The sequence below is a fragment of the Aulonocara sp. 'chitande type north' Nkhata Bay genome, linkage group LG16 (genome assembly GCF_057382095.1).
Source record: "Aulonocara sp. 'chitande type north' Nkhata Bay isolate Kocher_YH1m ecotype deep benthic linkage group LG16, A_spYH_male_GT1.1, whole genome shotgun sequence".
Classification (NCBI taxonomy): domain Eukaryota; kingdom Metazoa; phylum Chordata; class Actinopteri; order Cichliformes; family Cichlidae; genus Aulonocara; species Aulonocara sp. 'chitande type north' Nkhata Bay.
Window position 1 is genome coordinate 37,199,082 of NC_141359.1, and position 17,472 is coordinate 37,216,553.

General features: G+C 39.8%; 2 protein-coding genes across 4 annotated transcripts in view; both read right to left on the minus strand.

The window, feature by feature from the left end:
- Positions 1–944: 944 nt before the first annotated feature.
- Positions 945–9,839, minus strand: LOC147312030 (extended synaptotagmin-3-like). Its single transcript, XM_086265678.1, has 20 exons — positions 9,831–9,839; positions 9,085–9,219; positions 8,873–8,949; positions 8,394–8,463; positions 8,220–8,309; positions 8,095–8,165; positions 7,874–7,994; positions 7,506–7,682; positions 7,150–7,232; positions 6,211–6,259; positions 5,970–6,059; positions 5,766–5,832; positions 5,654–5,675; positions 3,096–3,204; positions 2,850–2,936; positions 2,412–2,561; positions 1,913–2,268; positions 1,663–1,761; positions 1,210–1,341; positions 945–1,085 (listed from the first exon to the last, which is right to left on the minus strand). Exons 1-20 carry the CDS (start codon positions 9,837–9,839, stop codon positions 956–958), a joined length of 2,124 nt encoding a protein of 707 aa, XP_086121804.1. The 3' UTR covers positions 945–955.
- A 2,846-nt stretch (positions 9,840–12,685) lies between these two features.
- Positions 12,686–17,472, minus strand: part of LOC147312031 (extended synaptotagmin-3-like) — a 13,777-nt gene continuing 8,990 nt past the window's right edge. For 2 of the 3 annotated variants that reach the window (XM_086265757.1, XM_086265754.1), the window contains 8 exons: positions 16,874–16,960; positions 16,476–16,625; positions 15,996–16,351; positions 15,763–15,861; positions 15,537–15,668; positions 15,288–15,393; positions 14,013–14,062; positions 12,686–13,668 (listed from right to left, as the gene is read on the minus strand). In XM_086265757.1, the coding sequence (XP_086121883.1) occupies positions 13,635–13,668; positions 14,013–14,062; positions 15,288–15,393; positions 15,537–15,668; positions 15,763–15,861; positions 15,996–16,351; positions 16,476–16,625; positions 16,874–16,960 (1,014 nt within the window). In that variant the 3' untranslated portion in view covers positions 12,686–13,634. The other variant, XM_086265755.1, reaches the window with a different exon arrangement.

Genomic DNA, 17,472 nt, shown 5'->3' on the forward strand with positions numbered 1-17,472 from the left:
TCATTAACTTAGTGGTACTGTCTGATCAACCATCAGCATTAATGGTCAAGTCCTCAACTTACTGCAGTTTGATGGAAACTGTGAAAATATTATTTAGCATTGAAAAACAAGCTGATTTTTGCTTGTATATCTCATCAGTTATAGTTCTGACAAATTGTCTTTTCTTGCATACAAAAAGTGACACAAACTTGTTTTAATCTTACGTTTAAGTGTGTCAGTTTCAAGTAAGACCTCCAGTGTTACTAGATTGGAAGATGAATTTTGTGCCTGGGATCAGAGTGTTCCTTATTTACACGATCAAAGATAGTTTTTCTGCTACTTTCGGGAAAAAAAATCCATAAAGGAGTATGAAACTCTTCAAGCATCATGTCGGCAGTTTCCCCTGCAGTGGCTGATGAGGTGATTTTTAAGTTGCAAAGCTTTTCTCAGATCCACTTGCTAGATGGATTTCTTCAGCCCAAGCAGAGTGAGCTCATACCTTTAGAGAAACAGGTGTGAAATATTCACATGACTATATCTAAAAACAAATAATCACCCACACACGGTTTTACATTAGAGTCCATGACTTGCAATCAACAAAGAAACAAAGAAACCAGCACCAGTTTGTATTTGGTGCTGAAAGTGGTTATTTTAGTGAAAACCCAGAAACAAGTATTGCCCCTTATAAGATGCTTCATACTGACACTCATATGTATGTATAGATAGATAGAAAACAAATAGATTAAACTGCTTTTTAAAGCTTGTATCAGAAAAAATGAGTTGTTTATATTAGATAGTAATTATATTTGTTTCAATTTTAATGACACCAATACTGATTATTTCTTAATATGTTTTTAAAAATTAAGATTATTTTTATCAGAAGCATATATCACTCTAATTACTATAAAAATGTTTATTTACAAATAGGAATATTCCTCAGTGTATAGTTTTATTATTTTTAAGGTATCAATGCCGTTTACCCTGACGTAGCATAACATACCAAGCCAATGCCCTTTTTCTCTCTGGAGACCAACATCTTGTTACTTTTCACAGACACATACAACTTCCTAGTTTGTGCTTCCCTGAGTGTCACATCGAACTGAAACCTGTGACAAAAGATGATTGTCAGAAAAGTAAAAGAAAGTAACACTGTGCACAAACTTTAAAACTCCCAGCTCTTCGTTTTTTAAAAAACAAACGGGATATGTAGAATTAGTTTATTACGCTCACTTTTCTTTGAAAATGGGATTGATCGCCCTCTTCTTGACACCGGTCCTCTTGCGATGCTTCAAGCTTTGGACAGGAAGGAGATACAGGCGGACGTAAGAGTCTGTGCCGTTCTCACTGCAGGGGAATAAATTCCTGCGTGACAGAGGATTTTAAAAGAAAACTGTATATTATATGTGCAATTTACAATCTCTAACTGTTGCCTTTTTCTCATCTGATGTGTTGAGTTCAGATAATTTAAAACAAAAATAATGAATATCTTAATATTCTTAAATTAAGCCTGTTTATGACTTATACCAGCTACTGCAAACATATTATATGACATATTTTCAATATCCTGGACCTAGGTGTATATATATATTATTTCAACATATGGTGCTTATTAGAAAAAGAGTTTAATGTCATCACACTAAAAATGCAAATCATAACTGGTGCTGCTTGATCGCTGTGACATACCTGCAATTGTTAACAAAGACCATGAGTTTGTTCCTCATGGCTGCATATTGTACAGACAACGCAATCTCTCCAAATGAACCCAGATGATTCCTAATGGCCCTTTAGAGGTAAAAATAAATATATGAATGTCACCTTTTCTTTCTTTCAGTTCTTTTGAGAATGCAGCATCTCGCTTAGTTCATTATATCTGTAAAAATATTAAAAGTCAGCGTTAGAGGACAGAAATGGACACACAGAGAACAATTCTCACTCTGGATAGGAGGCTCCATCTGACAGGTCGAATCGCGATGAATTGATGACGTTCTCTAACAGCAGGCTGTGGGAGTCGAACCGACGCAAGTTTATTGATGAAGATGATTGCTTCCTGTTTTCAGGCGCCTGGGAGGAGCCACAGCCTTGAGCCAAATAGCCTTTGCTTGGTGATGCTCCCTCCAGGTTCGGAGTAGAGGCAGCAGGGATATTGTTGGAGGAAGCTGTGTGAGAGGAGGGTGGAGCATTGGAGGGATTGGAGACTGAGCTGTACCCTGATTTTCTGGCCTGTTGTTGTTTGCCTTGTGGAGGAGGACTGAAGATAGTCTGGGATGGAGGCTCTTCCAAATTAAGAATCTGTGTGAGATTTACATCAGAGCTGATGAGGAATTGTATTGGCAGTACTAGTGAATAACACAATGGGGGCGGGGGGAACAAAAACAACAACTAAAATAAATAAAACAGGGAAACCTAAGAGATCTTTAGCCTTGCATGCCCACCCTGAGAGTGGCCCTCAGTTTGATCTGGCTGTTTGCTCCAGAGCGCTCCAGCATGAAGCGCTGGTCTAGAGTCAGGTTGGAGGTTCTGAGCAGGTGACTGAGGGGCAAGCTGAGAACACCGACTAGATTCTTCTTCTCAGGCTCTTTGACCTGAACCACATGAACAAAGAAAATATGAAAAAACAAAGATTAGATTAAACTTATGAAGAGATCAGATGGAATATGGTGTTGCAACATTGGCAACACACTGGAGAAATCAAGGTTTGAATGATTGGTTTACAGGCATACAAAACAAAAACTGTATGAAGAACATATCTGATTAAAAACTGGAAAAAATGTGAGAACATGCTATCACTTTTCTAATTAGGTTATTAAATTAAAGGTTTTAAACTATTTATTTTACATTATTTTACAAACAGTACGGAGTAAATGACAAACCTGAACAATGAGCTCCTGTGCACTGACATTATGCACAAAGAAGGTGAAACCCTTTTCCCAAACTGGATCTTTAGATGCATACGCAACCTGTGGAAAGAGAGCAAGACGGTCACTGAGATGTGTGGATGTAACTGCAATCTCTGAAGCAGATGAACTGACCAGTGTTTTAAATTTTTACAGAAGAAAAATAATCGAAAAAAGGACATATGCACTTAAAGGTGGAAATGGCGTATTAGCAATACCTACCTCGCTTTTCTTAACGTCGTCGTCAATGGACATTTCCACAAAGGAGTTGGGACAGGTGGTTCTCTTTGTGAGCTGAAATAAAAGCAAACCAGTGAGGCAGTGAGAACATCTGTTCTAGTTTACAACTACTGTTAGCTGAGTCTGTGTTTCTGTGAGCCACTGTCAACATTTAAACCAGAAATAAACCCTTGCACATACAGGGAGTGCAGAATTATTAGGCAAATGAGTATTTTGTCCACATCATCCTCTTCATGCATGTTGTCTTACTCCAAGCTGTATAGGCTTGAAAGCCTACTACCAATTAAGCATATTAGGTGATGTGCATCTCTGTAATGAGAAGGGGTGTGGTCTAATGACATCAACACCCTATATCAGGTGTGCATAATTTTTAGGCAACTTCCTTTCCTTTGGCAAAATGGGTCAAAAGAAGGACTTGACAGGCTCAGAAAAGTCAAAAATAGTGAGATATCTTGCAGAGGGATGCAGCAGTCTCAAAATTGCAAAGCTTCTGAAGCGTGATCATCGACCAATCAAGCGTTTCATTCAAAATAGTCAACAGGGTCGCAAGAAGCGTGTGGAAAAACCAAGGCGCAAAATAACTGCCCATGAACTGAGAAAAGTCAAGCGTGCAGCTGCCAAGATGCCACTTGCCACCAGTTTGGCCATATTTCAGAGCTGCAACATCACTGGAGTGCCCAAAAGCACAAGGTGTGCAATACTCAGAGACATGGCCAAGGTAAGAAAGGCTGAAAGACGACCACCACTGAACAAGACACACAAGCTGAAACGTCAAGACTGGGCCAAGAAATATCTCAAGACTGGTTTTTCTAAGGTTTTATGGACTGATGAAATGAGAGTGAGTCTTGATGGGCCAGATGGATGGGCCCGTGGCTGGATTGGTAAAGGGCAGAGAGCTCCAGTCCGACTCAGACGCCAGCAAGGTGGAGGTGGAGTACTGGTTTGGGCTGGTATCATCAACGATGAGCTTGTGGGGCCTTTTTGGGTTGAGGATGGAGTCAAGCTCAACTCCCAGTCCTACTGCCAGTTTCTGGAAGACACCTTCTTCAAGCAGTGGTACAGGAAGAAGTCTGCATCCTTCAAGAAAAACATGATTTTCATGCAGGACAATGCTCCATCACACCTCACTGTGTTATTGCGTTGTCACACTATGGCCACCAGAGGGCAGTCAGAGGCAATGCTTCTGAAGGCAACAGAACTGAGAAATGTTTAGCTGGTCTCTGTGAAAACATGCTCCTTGCCTGCCAGTGCCTAAATAACAAGATGAATGGATTCACACATAATACCATGTAACTATAAAAAGATCTGTGAGTATAGCAACCTTGGTAATGTGTCAGTGTGTGTCTGATTTAAAAAAAGATTTAATAGTTCTAATTTCCTCAAAAGTTCCCGACTATGTTCACTTTCTGCATTCTTCTTTATGCTAGCAAACGTAACCTGAACATTGCTCAGGAGGAAGACCAGCTGTCAGTAACACAGCTACGTAAAATCAGAGGCATTTGCCAGACAAAAAGGCCAGCTTTCACAGACACAAGAGCACTTGGAGTGATAACACAAAGCTCCTGATCAAACTGAGACATCAACATTCAAAAGCATCATCAACTCTAGGACACAAAAATGAAAGAAAAGCTAAGTACCAATGAAAGATAAGGACTGCCCTTTGTTATGAGCCACAAACTCGAAAGCAAAGTTGAAATATTGTTCAAGAGAGTTACATTTTTGGACAATTTTATAGTAGAAAGAAAATAAATTTAACACCCCCCCCCCAATATCTAAATTTTTCATTAACGACAAATTTATGTGATTTATTTTTCTTTTTTAGTGCAGCAGAAATTAAATTACAAAATGCATTCTCAGAACTGACGCCAGTTTTATCTGATATCAGATGAAAAAATATCTCCATTATATTGTAGGGTGGCTGTAGCTCAGGTGGCAGAGCAGGTCAGCCACTAATCAGAAGGTCGGTGGTTCGATCCCAGGCTGCACCCTGGCTCCATGCCAAATATCCTTGGGCAAGATACTAACCCCGTGTTTGCCTACTGGTGGTGGTCAGAGGGCCCGGTGGCGCCTGTGTCCGGCAGCCTCGCCTCTGTCAGTGTGCCCCAGGGTGGCTGTGGCTACAATGTAGCTTGCTATCGCCAGTGTGTGAATGTGTGTGTGAATGGGTGAATGACTGAATGTAGTGTAAAGCGCTTTGGGGTCCTATGGACTAGAAAAGCGCTATACAAATGCAGGCCATTTACCATTTACCATTCCATTATGACCAGTGGGCTGGTTTTAACAACAATATGTGCAATCACACAGAAAGTTAGATGTTTATGTGCTCGCTGCCGAGAAGTAAAATATATCACTCTCTGTTATTTTTAATGAGTAAAACAAAGCTTGAATTTTTTATATACCTATGTCAAATTTTAATTTCAAATAAACACACTTTTACTGTTTTTCAGTGGCGCAACACTCAGTTAAATATAAAGCGCTCTAATACTGTACTTTGGTGCCAAATATTCTTATAAAATTAGAAGATAATAAAGTGAAACTACTTTTCTCGAGACTCACGGCCATCTTTTTGTAGAGCAGTACAAAAATACAGCTGAGCACATTTGCATCACTGACTTACGTCAGTATTTTCTAATACTCCCTATTAGAAGATACTTACTGGTAGATCTGCGGCACTGTGCAGGTACACTGCAAGCACAGCACAGGCAAAATTGTCCGTGGACTGGAAGGAAGAGTTGGGAGAGAGAATGAACATGAGTTACATAGCAGCTGGACACTGAGCTACCTACAGCGGCAGTTAAAAGATGAATAATAAAATGCTGATGTTATTGACATCAAAGAAACACTAAGCTGCTGTACCTCCTTCAGCAGGCTGGTGTCAGTCTGAAGGGAAAACCACTGGAGCTTAAGATGAACTTCACCATGCAGTGCCCTGTCCACAGGAAACCACTGCATGAGTAAAAGGATGTTCAAAAGGATTAAATACAAATCTAGAACTAGAGGAAATTATAACAGAAGCTTGAACACTACATAAATCCTGCAATGTCCTCTAGCACAGAAATACTGCTATTAGTTGTTTATTAGCGTTAAAAAAGCTCACCTGATCCATTTGTTTCTCCCTCTTCACTTCTCCAAAATCAAGGTTATATCTAAATTAGACAAGAAATGTAGAATAACATCAGAACTCAGACAGATCATTATTTTAATCAGTTTCGTGGCTCAGAAATGCATACCAAAGCAATAATCATATCACTACATTTAAAAAGAAAGTAAAACTACACACACTGACATGAGACACGGACTTTCAAATTAACACAGGAAACACGGCAGGCACAGACAAGACACTGAACTAAACCTACCCTAACATGAAGATTACAATAATAATAATAATAATCAGCACAACTAAGGAATCAGAACCTAAATCATAATACAGAATAATACAAAAACACCAGAAACAGAAAATGCTGGGTCAAACGACCCAGAAGCGTGAAAGCTTTGATTGGTCATGTATGGCCAGTAAAACCAGAAAAGTGCTATACAAATACAAGTAAATGACATATTATGGACAAAAATTAAATATGTTGAATATTGAGTGATAAAACTGTCTTTAAGTTGGATCTGTTGACATCAGTGACTACAGGAGGCACTACAACGAGAAATCTACTGATGACTGATTGGCAGATGCTGCCTAAAGATGGGGCAATCGTGGCTCAAAGAGTTGGCAGTTCGTCTTGTAACCGGAAGGTTGCCAGTTCGAGCCCCGGCCGTTGTGTCCTTGGGCAAGACACTTCACCTACCGCCTACTGGTGTTGGCCAGAGGGGCCGATGGCGCGATATGGCAGCCTGGCTTCTGTCAGTCTGCCCCAGGGCAGCTGTGGCTACACCTGTAGCTGCCTCCACCAGTGTGTGAATGTGAGAGTGAATGAATAGTGGTATTGTAAAGCGCTTTGAGGGCCCCGAAAAGCGCTATATAAATGCAATCCATCATTATTATTATCATTAAAGAATTTGGCCAAAATCCATTTAATATTCGATTTACCTTCCAAGACAATCATCTTTGTCTGCGCCCTCATTGCACAGCTCTAATTCTAGCTCCTGCCCCGGGGCCTCATGGACAATAAACTGCACACACAAAAACAACAACAACAATGTTTTAATTGTCTTTCAAGTATTTTGATTAAATTTCACTGAATGGGATTTCAGTGGGTTACATTAAGAAAAAGTGGATATAAGATACTGAGCAAAAATGCAAACAAACTCCACGTAATTGTGTTTTCAAGTTTGTCCATGAGAATTAAGTGACACATTTTTTTGTTAAGGGAAAAAAGAGTGTCAGAATCAAACAGTAATCGATTACTGAATCAAAGTGTGGATAAGTGCAGTGTGTTTGTGTACCTCATACACTTCATTCCATTTTGGGAACAAATTCTCTTTGACAGTCTTGCTTTTGAAATGCGTGCTGCCCACTCTCAGTGTGGCATATCGGTCTGATTTCGCTTTCATTAAATTCATCACGTGTGTGTTCTTAGCCACCAGATCTCTGGCCTCCAACAAGTGGACCCTCACCACCCCCTGAGATGAAAAAGCACAAGTATTCACATTAACAGTCAGGTAAACTGAAAGAGCAAAAAACTAGCAATAGTCAAAACAACATTCAAAATTTTTATACTTTTTTATTTTGATAGGATTCTGTTTTTTAATGTGAACTGCTGCTTACTGTAGCTGCAAGTTATAAGATGAAAATAACTCCAAAAATATTTAACATGAGGAAGTGGGAACCTCATCTGGTCCCCTTTGACCTTGTCTATGAGGGGAATGCACATGCGGTTGGGCAACACCATGATGGAAGCTATAGCATCCAAGATCGTCTCCTCAGACAGTGAACTGTGAGGTGAAAGATGTGATGAGAGAGGACAGCAACCAAACAAGTAAACACCGAGTAATAAAATCATTCATTTCAAATATTTAAAATATTATTTGAGACCTTAAAGAAGGGATGCTCAAAAGGTTTGGCGTACCAGTCCAGTTTATGTGCAGAGTTTTAAACATTACTAACTACAAGGCTCCACTCGTCATAATAAGGCTGTGAGAAAGTCTCTGGCCACTTACAGGGCGGCGAAGGAAGAAAAAAGTCACTCCTCCCACCAGCGGTACTTGACCAATAAGAGGCTCTAAAATGACCCTCAGCATCCCCTGAAGCTGGAAGATTCAGAGCGAGTTTTACATGAACAGTAAGCATGTGATATAGACGATGGAGAGAACACAGAAAAATGAGATGCTCACTTTAAGTCCTTTCACACGAGTTGTGATTGCCAGGCTCACATCAGTGCTCATGTCCACATCACCATCATAACTGGAGAGTAAACTGAGCTGGTCAGACATAAATGATGACAAGAGAAAACATCACACTACCGTGTGGCTCAGGGGGTTGGGAATCGCATCTGTAACCGGAAGGTCACCGGTTCGATCCCTGGGCTCTCTGTCCTGGTCGTTGTGTCCCTGGGCAAGACACTTTACCCTACTTGCCTACTGGTGTTGGCCAGAGGGGCCGATGGCGCGATATGGCAGCCTGGCTTCTGTCAGTCTGCCCCAGGGCAGCTGTGGCTACAACTGTAGCTGCCTCCACCAGTGTGTGAATGCGAGAGTGAATGAATAGTGGTATTGTAAAGCGCTTTGTGTGCCTTGAAAAGCGCTATATAAATCCAATCCATTATTATTATTACTACTTTGTAAACTAAGGTGAAAAAATGTGTTTGACCAACCTTATATTCATGTCTAGAATCACTTCCCTATGTTCCACTTCATGTGTGTACGCTCTTATTCCAGTGATCTTGAGAGGCTGAAAAAAAAAAAAAAAAAAAAAAAAAAATCACTCGGCCACAATACATCACCTATGATGCACTTCCAATGATGAATGTTACTGAATTTTTGAAGCAGAACAAATAAAAATGGTGCATAAATCAAAACCACACACTTTGTATCCAAAATGAATCTTGGTAAATGTGAACACTTTGAGTGCAGGATTGGAGGACCTGATGGATGACTGGATCTTTTCTCTAAGTAGCTTCTCCATGTACATCCCAATGAATGGCCACGCCTGCTCCAACACCTGAACACATAAAAAAACACCACACCACTTTAGCACAACTTGATTCAGCACCTATGAGATCACATGGTACATAGAATTTTATTTGCTCTCTTATATGAGGTGAAAACAAAAAGGCTTAATGTATCAAATGGCTTATTTAACTTTTTAAAATGACAACTTATTTTAATATTTTTGTAGCCTAAGCCTGCTTTAAATTTCTCGAGAATCTGTGGCAAGATCTGAAAACTGCTGTTCACAAACGCTGTCCATCTAATCTGACTGAGCTGGAGCTGTTTTGCAAAGAAGAATGGGCAAGGATTTCAGTCTCTAGATGTGCAAAGCTGGTAGAGACAGACCCTAAAAGACTGGCAGCTGTAATTGCAGCAAAAGGTGGTTCTACAAAGTATTGACTCAGGGGGCTGAATAATTACGCACACCCCACTTTGCAGTTATTTATTTGTAAAAAATGTTTGGAATCATGTATGATTTTCGTTCCATTTCTCACGTGTACACCACTTTGTATTGGTCTTTCACGTGGAATTCCAATGAAATTGATTCATGTTTGTGGCTGAAATGTGACAAAATGTGGGGCCGAATACTTTTGCAAGCCACTGTATGCTAAGTGAGCCTACCGCAGACATGAGCGAGACAGATAAATATGAAGGGATGCCGGATCGGATGTCACCCAGATCAACAAGGTCCGCGTCAGGTGTTGAGGAACCAGGGCACCCTGATGAAAAGTGGGCCAGTTTTCAGCCACCTCCTGTAGATTGATGACATCAAGCTGTATGCCAAGAGTGAATGAAACATCGATTCCACCAGGATATACAGCAATGAAATCGGAATGTCAGTCGGACTGGAGAAACGTAGTCGGATGATAACAACAACAACAACAAAGAGAGGGAAAGTAGTCAGAACTGAGGGGATCGAACTACCAGAAGGAAACATTGCATACACTGGGGACAGTTACAAGTACTTGGGGATCCCACAGGCAAATGGGAACCATGAAGAGGCCGTTAGGAAAGCTGCAACCACCAAGTACCTGCAGAGGGTCAGGCAATTCCTGAGGAGCCAGCTGAATGGTAAGAACACCTACGCCCTGCCCGTGATCAGGTATCCTGCTGGGATAATAAGCTGGCCAAAGGAGCAGATAGAAGCCACTGACATAAAGACAAGGAAGAAACATTGAAAAAGAAACACTGGCTGCCCTCTCCCCACACTGGAAGTTCTACACAATGCCCACTGTTTTAAAAAGGCCCAAAACATCATAAAAGACACCTCACATCCTGGCCACTCCCTGTTCGAACTGTTGCCCTCAGGCAGACGGTACAGGGCAATCAGAGCAAGGACTAATAGACTCAAACACAGCTGTTATCCAACTGCAATAACACATCTGAATACTACAAAAAAAATGTCCATCACGCCACTCTTGTGTTAATCTATGCACGGCCTGAAGCATGTGTGTGGGAATGTATGTGAATGTTTTACTGTTACATCTTATTAGTATTTTAAGTATTCTATCTATTTTATTTATTGAATTTTATTGTTTTATTTATATTTTGATATTGCTAGGGATGATGCAATGATCGGGGACCATTCTTCATTTCGTTGTTCTCGTGACAATGACAATAAAGTTTCTGATTCTGATTCTGATTGTGGGTCTGCATACAAGGACAATTATAAAATATAATAAATAAATAAGGGTGGAGGTGCTGTGGTCATTTAGGGTGGAGATGGTAATTCTACTGAGACCAAAGTACTGCACAAGACCGGAAAATATTGCACATACCAAAGATACTGCACATGAGCCCAAAAAATATTGCACAGAACATGGAAAGATTGAGATATTGCACATGGATGATCAATAGCAGTGTCAGAGTGGATGTGTTGGACAAGTCTTTACTCACTCTTAGTTTGCATTAAGAGTTCTGACGGCCATCGGGAAGAAGGTGTTCTTTAGTCTGTTGTTTTTGCACCTGATGGATCTGAACCTTTTTCCAGAGGGCGGGATGTTGAAGAGGTGGTGGTTAGGATGGAGGTGGTCCTGTATACTTGCCCTGGCTCTGGAGAGACATCTTGAGCTGGCAATTAAGTCCAGGGAGGGGAGTGGACCGCTGATCAACTTCTCTGCATACAAACCTTAATGTCCTTTCAAATAATTTTTCAAGCACTTATATATCAAAGCTTGCATATCATGAATAATATGAAAGAGCTGTGTACAATACTGTTGGAGGGATTGTTTTTAAAGGCACTTCAGTTTCCCTCAGTTTTGGCCTGCTGAGTCATTGTTCAGGTAGTGTTCAACATAAATTGATATGTGAATTGACAGCGATGATGCTGTATCAGAAGACACAGACAGCTGTTGTATTTTGAACGTACCTGTGTTAACCCTGGTTTAACACTTACTTACATGTGTTAAACTATCTGTAAAGGTTCATAGTTATCATAAACTCTTTAGAGAAACTCAGCGCCGTTGCTAGGTAACCAATTAACTCGCCCTAAAGCCTGTGAACAAGAGGACCCACGCGCATGTACGCTTCAACTGCTTTTCCTCTTCGGTGTTATGTTATGTTTAACTAAACAGGATCACAAATCACCTAAACAGGAACGCCTGTTTAGATTAGCAAGCCGACTCTGTATATGTGGTGGTACTGCCCCCTAGCGACTCTTTCCCAGAGTACAGTCAGCCTTGAAAAGTAGTACTGCACTCTATCACTCATATAAGAGCATGTGGAAATTGCAAACAGTGCGAGGAATATAATAAGCAATAAAATAGCAATACAGTGGTCCCTCGCTATAACGCGGTTCACAATTTTGCACGTTTTTTTTTCTTTACTGGAAAAACTAACTACAAAACACTGTATGATACTTGGAACCGGGAAACATGGAGGGACACAATCAGACAAACCAACAACAGATAAAGGAAGACAGAGGGCAAAATACACAAGAGGGTAACGAGGGAAACAGGAACAGGGAACACAGCTGGGACTAATCACACACATGAGACAGGGAGAAAGTGAAACAGAATAGACGAACGCAGGACTGTCAAAGTAAAACAAGAAATTCACGAACATGGAAACTAGGGCGACCAGGCATAACACAAGGAATTCAGGGAGGCACAGTAACAAAATCTAAAGCCTAGAAATGACAAAATACAAAAGCTAACTTAGGGAGCTACAAATACAAAAGACTACGCCACGAGAGCCACAAAATAGAGAATATTCACCAGACCCAAGATCATGACACTTACAATCTTTATTTTTGGATATGCATATTATCTACCATCACACAAAATTTGAAAAGGATATCTTGGAAAGCTTTGGACGCTAAACAGACTAACAAACGTGACTGATTACATACTCCCTGCGTTCAGTGGGGAGAATAGGGACTCTATACCCCCAGCTGGTCATCTGGGAATCTGCCTGAAGAGATTTATTCTTTTCACAATCACACTTTCACACTGAAATGATGTCAAATCAACCATGTATTAGTTTGAAGATATTTATTTGCCATGAATATGAATTGAAAATGAATGTCCCTTTTAGTTTCAGCTCAAAAACAACAACTGGGAACAGCTTCCCTGCTCAATAATTAATGTAAAACAGAAAAACATCACACTATTAGCCAAGACAAAGTCTTCATCCACTATAGATCTCTGGTAGTCTGAAGACAGTTCTACTAAAAATATTCTGCCACCTGTTGTAACAAATTTACCAACTACAATTGAGATTTTTTTTAAATAATACATAAATACAAAAAAAAATAATCTTTCTTTAAAGTGTTTATGTCAAACCTCTGATTAACTACTTAGCTCAGAACTGTAGTCCCTCATAAAGAGAGTGACGGCGTACTGAGATGTTATTTTGAATGGTCTGAGAAGATTAGCTTTAAAAGGAATGACATCCTATTGAGTCAGTAACTGAGGCCAAAGAACTTGGCTTGTGCCCTTCTTGGATGCAGTTTTACTTCCAATGAGCTGCAGAACAGCTCAGCTGCCTCGATGTAAAATCTGCTTAGTGGGACTTCGTGCATTTCAGTGTTTATCGAAGTCTGTAATCCTTCCTCACCATGCACTCACTCATCTACATTGCTGTAACAAACATTTGGCTTTTACCTGATTTGCCCCAATATATATACATAAAAACTGTCAATAAATCTATTTACAATATAACACTAAAGATGAACTTTGGTTCAGATGAAATAACCAAAATATAGGCGTTGCTTTGCTTGCACAAACCTTTTTTTCATTGTTATTAAGGGTCTTTTTGTTACAAAAAAAAAAAAAAAAGCACACACACACACACACACACACACAAATAAATCTTGGTTTGCTGTGTTTCGGATGAGTAAGGAGTATGAACGTCTGTCATTTTCTCTGCAGCGGTTGCAGCAGCAGCTTTTCAAGCTGAAGTTTCTCTCAGTTGTACATGTTACACTCACTTCTTCAGCCCGGGTAGAGTGAGCTCATACCTTCAGAGAAAAGCAATATCACACGTTTATGTGATTATAAGTATAAAATAAAAATTAGCAAAGGTTATCTTCTATTGTTTTAATTCCCTTCTGCCATCAGGCAGATAGGCTCTATGCCCTCCACAATTACACTCATCTGGGAATTTGTACAAAAACTGTTTATGCTACATTGCTATAAAACTTCCATAACGGCAGCAATAGTCCAGGAAGTTATATAAAAAAAAGAAACAGGAAAAAAGTGCCCCACAGCAAAGGGGCAATCAGAGCGACACATCAGGAATTACTAACATTTTGTTTGTAGCTAGTGTCACATAAACCATGCAAAAAGAAAAGTGTCCCCTTACCACGCTGTGATGCCTTTGACTAGATCCATTTCTGATAGATCTATTATTATCTGTGGACAGAAGCAAAAGTGTCATTAATTATCTGGAACAGGCTGCAAAAGAGTGACAGCCAAAGACAGTTTGACATGAAAGGGATCAATAAAAAAGAAAACTGTTATGAGCCCGTTTGGAAAATGAAAGGTTGCATATTTGTTCGACAAATCGCAGTGCACCGAGCAGTTTCACTAACAACCTTTTACCCCACAGCTGTAAAAGGCTTTCTGGGGTCTTGTCGTCAGGCAGACACCAGTGGCGATGTAGGAATTTCAAGTTGATACTACATCTCCTCAAAATCGTGTATGAATTTTGAATCTTAGTGACCTCAACCTCAATGTGCATTTCAAAAGTCAAGTTTTTTGAGAATCTTGTTAATGTGATAACTCAAGAAGGAAGTTACCTAGGAATTTCAAATTTATACCATAGGTTCATCTACTAGGTGGCCAAGAGTGGCACTGGACGGCTGCAAGTAGTTTTAAAGCTTAGGTCAGGAACAGAAATATAGAAAGGGAAGTAAGTTTCACACAAAGAAATAAAGTCTGAATTTTTTTTATGGTAGTTTCATTTTAAAGACATAATATTTATCAAAAATCCAGAAAAAAAATCATAAAGTTATAAACTGATTTGCATGTCATTGACTGAAATAAGTATTTGCCTAAAACCAAGCCATTATTCTGGCTCCTACCAATTTACTGTGATTACAGTTAATCAATCAAGATACTACTGATGTCAATTCATTATATTTATAAAGCACACCTGTCTACAGGATCAGTTTCCTCCATGTTTACAAGGAAGGAAATGCTGAGTATGACGGAGCTGGAAACATAATACTTTGAGACTTTTTTCCCTTGTTTTTGCCAAGGGTACAGGACGATCTCAGCACATTAAGGGGTCGATGAACAGGGCCATAAAAGAACCTTCTTCCTTCAGACAGAACACTGAAGGTGGGTCGTGGATAGGTCTTCCAAAATGACAGTGACCTAAAACATACCACCAACATGTAAATCATTTATCACTTTGATGTAATGCTTTCTTTTCTGGACTTTCGGTTCATATTCTGTGTTTCTGCATCAATATTAGAGTGTGTTCATTTCTTTCTAAGTTAGCAAAATTGCAAATTCAGCAGGGGCTCTAATGCTTTCCTCCCCATTGTACATAGTTACATATTTTATTATTTATATTTTCAGGGAATCACTACCACATGAGTAGCTCATCTGATCTATAAGTATAATTACCCACCGAGCCAATGTCCTTTCTCTCTCTGGAAACCAACATCTTGTTATTTTTCACAGATACATCCAACTTCCTAGTTTGTGCTTGCTCGAGTAAGACGTCAAACTCAACCCTGTGATGAAAGCAGGTTGGGACAAAAAGGAAACCATGTCAATGGCTGAGCTTTAAAGATACACAATCTGCAAACTATAAATTATCAATTCTTCCTATTTGAAAAAATTAGTACAAGATGGTTAATGAATCAGGTAAGCGTACTTTTCATTGAAGACAGGATTAGTTGTCCTCTTCTTGACATGCGTCTTCTTACGATGCTTCCAGGTTTGGTCGGGGAGGAGATACAGGCGGACGTAAGAGTCTGTGCCATTCTCGCTGCAGGGGAATAGGTTCCTGTGTGGTACAGACCACGGTATTTAAGTTTTGAATATTTAATTACATTTTTTACTGCCTTAAATACTATTGAAGACAGATTTTTGGGACATACCTGCAACTGTTAACAACGACAACAAGCTTATGTCTCAGGGTTGCGTAGCGTATAACCAGCTCAATCTCTCCAAACGAACCCTGATGATTCCTAATCGCCCTAAAGAGAAACAAATATGCAAAGGTCACTTTTATTTCTACTCTTTCAAAAATGCAGCAACTGCCTCAGTTCACCATATTTCTAAAAAGGTTAGATGTCGACATTAACAGAACATGCAGAGAACAAAGTCTCACTCGGGATAGGTGGCTCCATCTGACAGGTCGAATCGTGATGAAGCAATAGAGTTCTCCGATAGCAGGCTGTGAGAGTCGAACCGACGCAAGTTTGCTGATGACGATGATTCCTTCCTGTTTTCAGGCGCCTGGAAGGAGCCACGGCGTTGAGCTAAATAACCTTCATTTGGTGAAGTTGGCACTTGTTTCGGAGTAGAGACAACAGGAATTTCTTTGGAGGAAACTGCGTTAGAAGAGGATGGAGCGTTGGAGGGATTGGAGACTGAGGTATTCCCTGCTTGTTTGGTCTGTTGCTGTTTGACTTCTGAAGGAGGATTGACGATAGGCTTGGGTGGAGGCTCTTCCAATTTAAGAATCTGTGTGAGTTGAAGACATGAGCAGTGCTACTGTGGCTAAAACCATCACTTATGAGAGAGGTGGAAAACACAATGGGGAAACCAACAGAGATAATTTGCTTTGGGTGTATGTTTGCATGCCCACCCTCAGAGTGGCCTTCAGTTTGATCTGGCTGGTTGCTCCAGAGCGCTCCAGCAGGAAGCGCTGGTCTAGAGTCAGGTTGGAGGTGTTGAGGAGGCGACTGAGGGGCAAGTTGAGAACACCGAGTGGATTCTTCTTCTCAGGCTCTTTGACCTGAACCACACATGAACAAAGAAAATATGAAAAATACAAATTACATTAACCTCATGAGGAGATCAGACAGATTGAAAGAATCTAGTTTCAGAATATGATTTAGAATTATAAGGTAGTTGTGGAAAAATAATGATTGAAGAATATGGTAAAAACAATTAGAAACCTTTACTTCTGTTAAAAAATGTTTAAAAAAAAAAAAAGTAAAAAAATAGCTTTGTTGCTTTTTTTGCCAGAGAGAGAAAACAAACCTGAATAGAGAGCTGCTGCGCTTTGACGTTACGCACAAAGAAGGTGAAGCCCTCCTCCCACACCGGGTCTTTGGAAGCATACACAACCTGGGAAACAGTGAATCGAGTAGTAAAAAAAAAAAAAGTTTTAAGACAGTTACTGTGCTACTTGTTTGCAATGGAAATATTTTTACAACACAGACTTTATATATATTACTGATCAAAGGTCAAAGTACTTCTAGAACAAAAATAGTCAAACATTTTTAATTTTAGGCCACTTTAGAGAAAATAATGCTTAGAGTTGCTGGTGGGCTTTAGTTTTTTTCCCCATGCTAAGTCAGTCCTAAAACTAAAAGTTCTGATTTAACTAGAAATGACTAAAGTGTGTTTTAACACCTGAACTTTGGCAAAAAAAAAAAAAAAAAGCCCAAATGCTGTAGTACTTCATTCAGGTTTAATTATGTTGGGCTTAAAGTGAATTTATTAAATGCCCTCTTACACAACTAATATTTTCTTTTAAAATATGCTGTTGACAGTACTGTGACTCGTAGGATCTGGAGCAGTGAAATACAGATAATCTCTGTTCTCTGTTCTTCTTCTCACGGAAATAACAAATATGT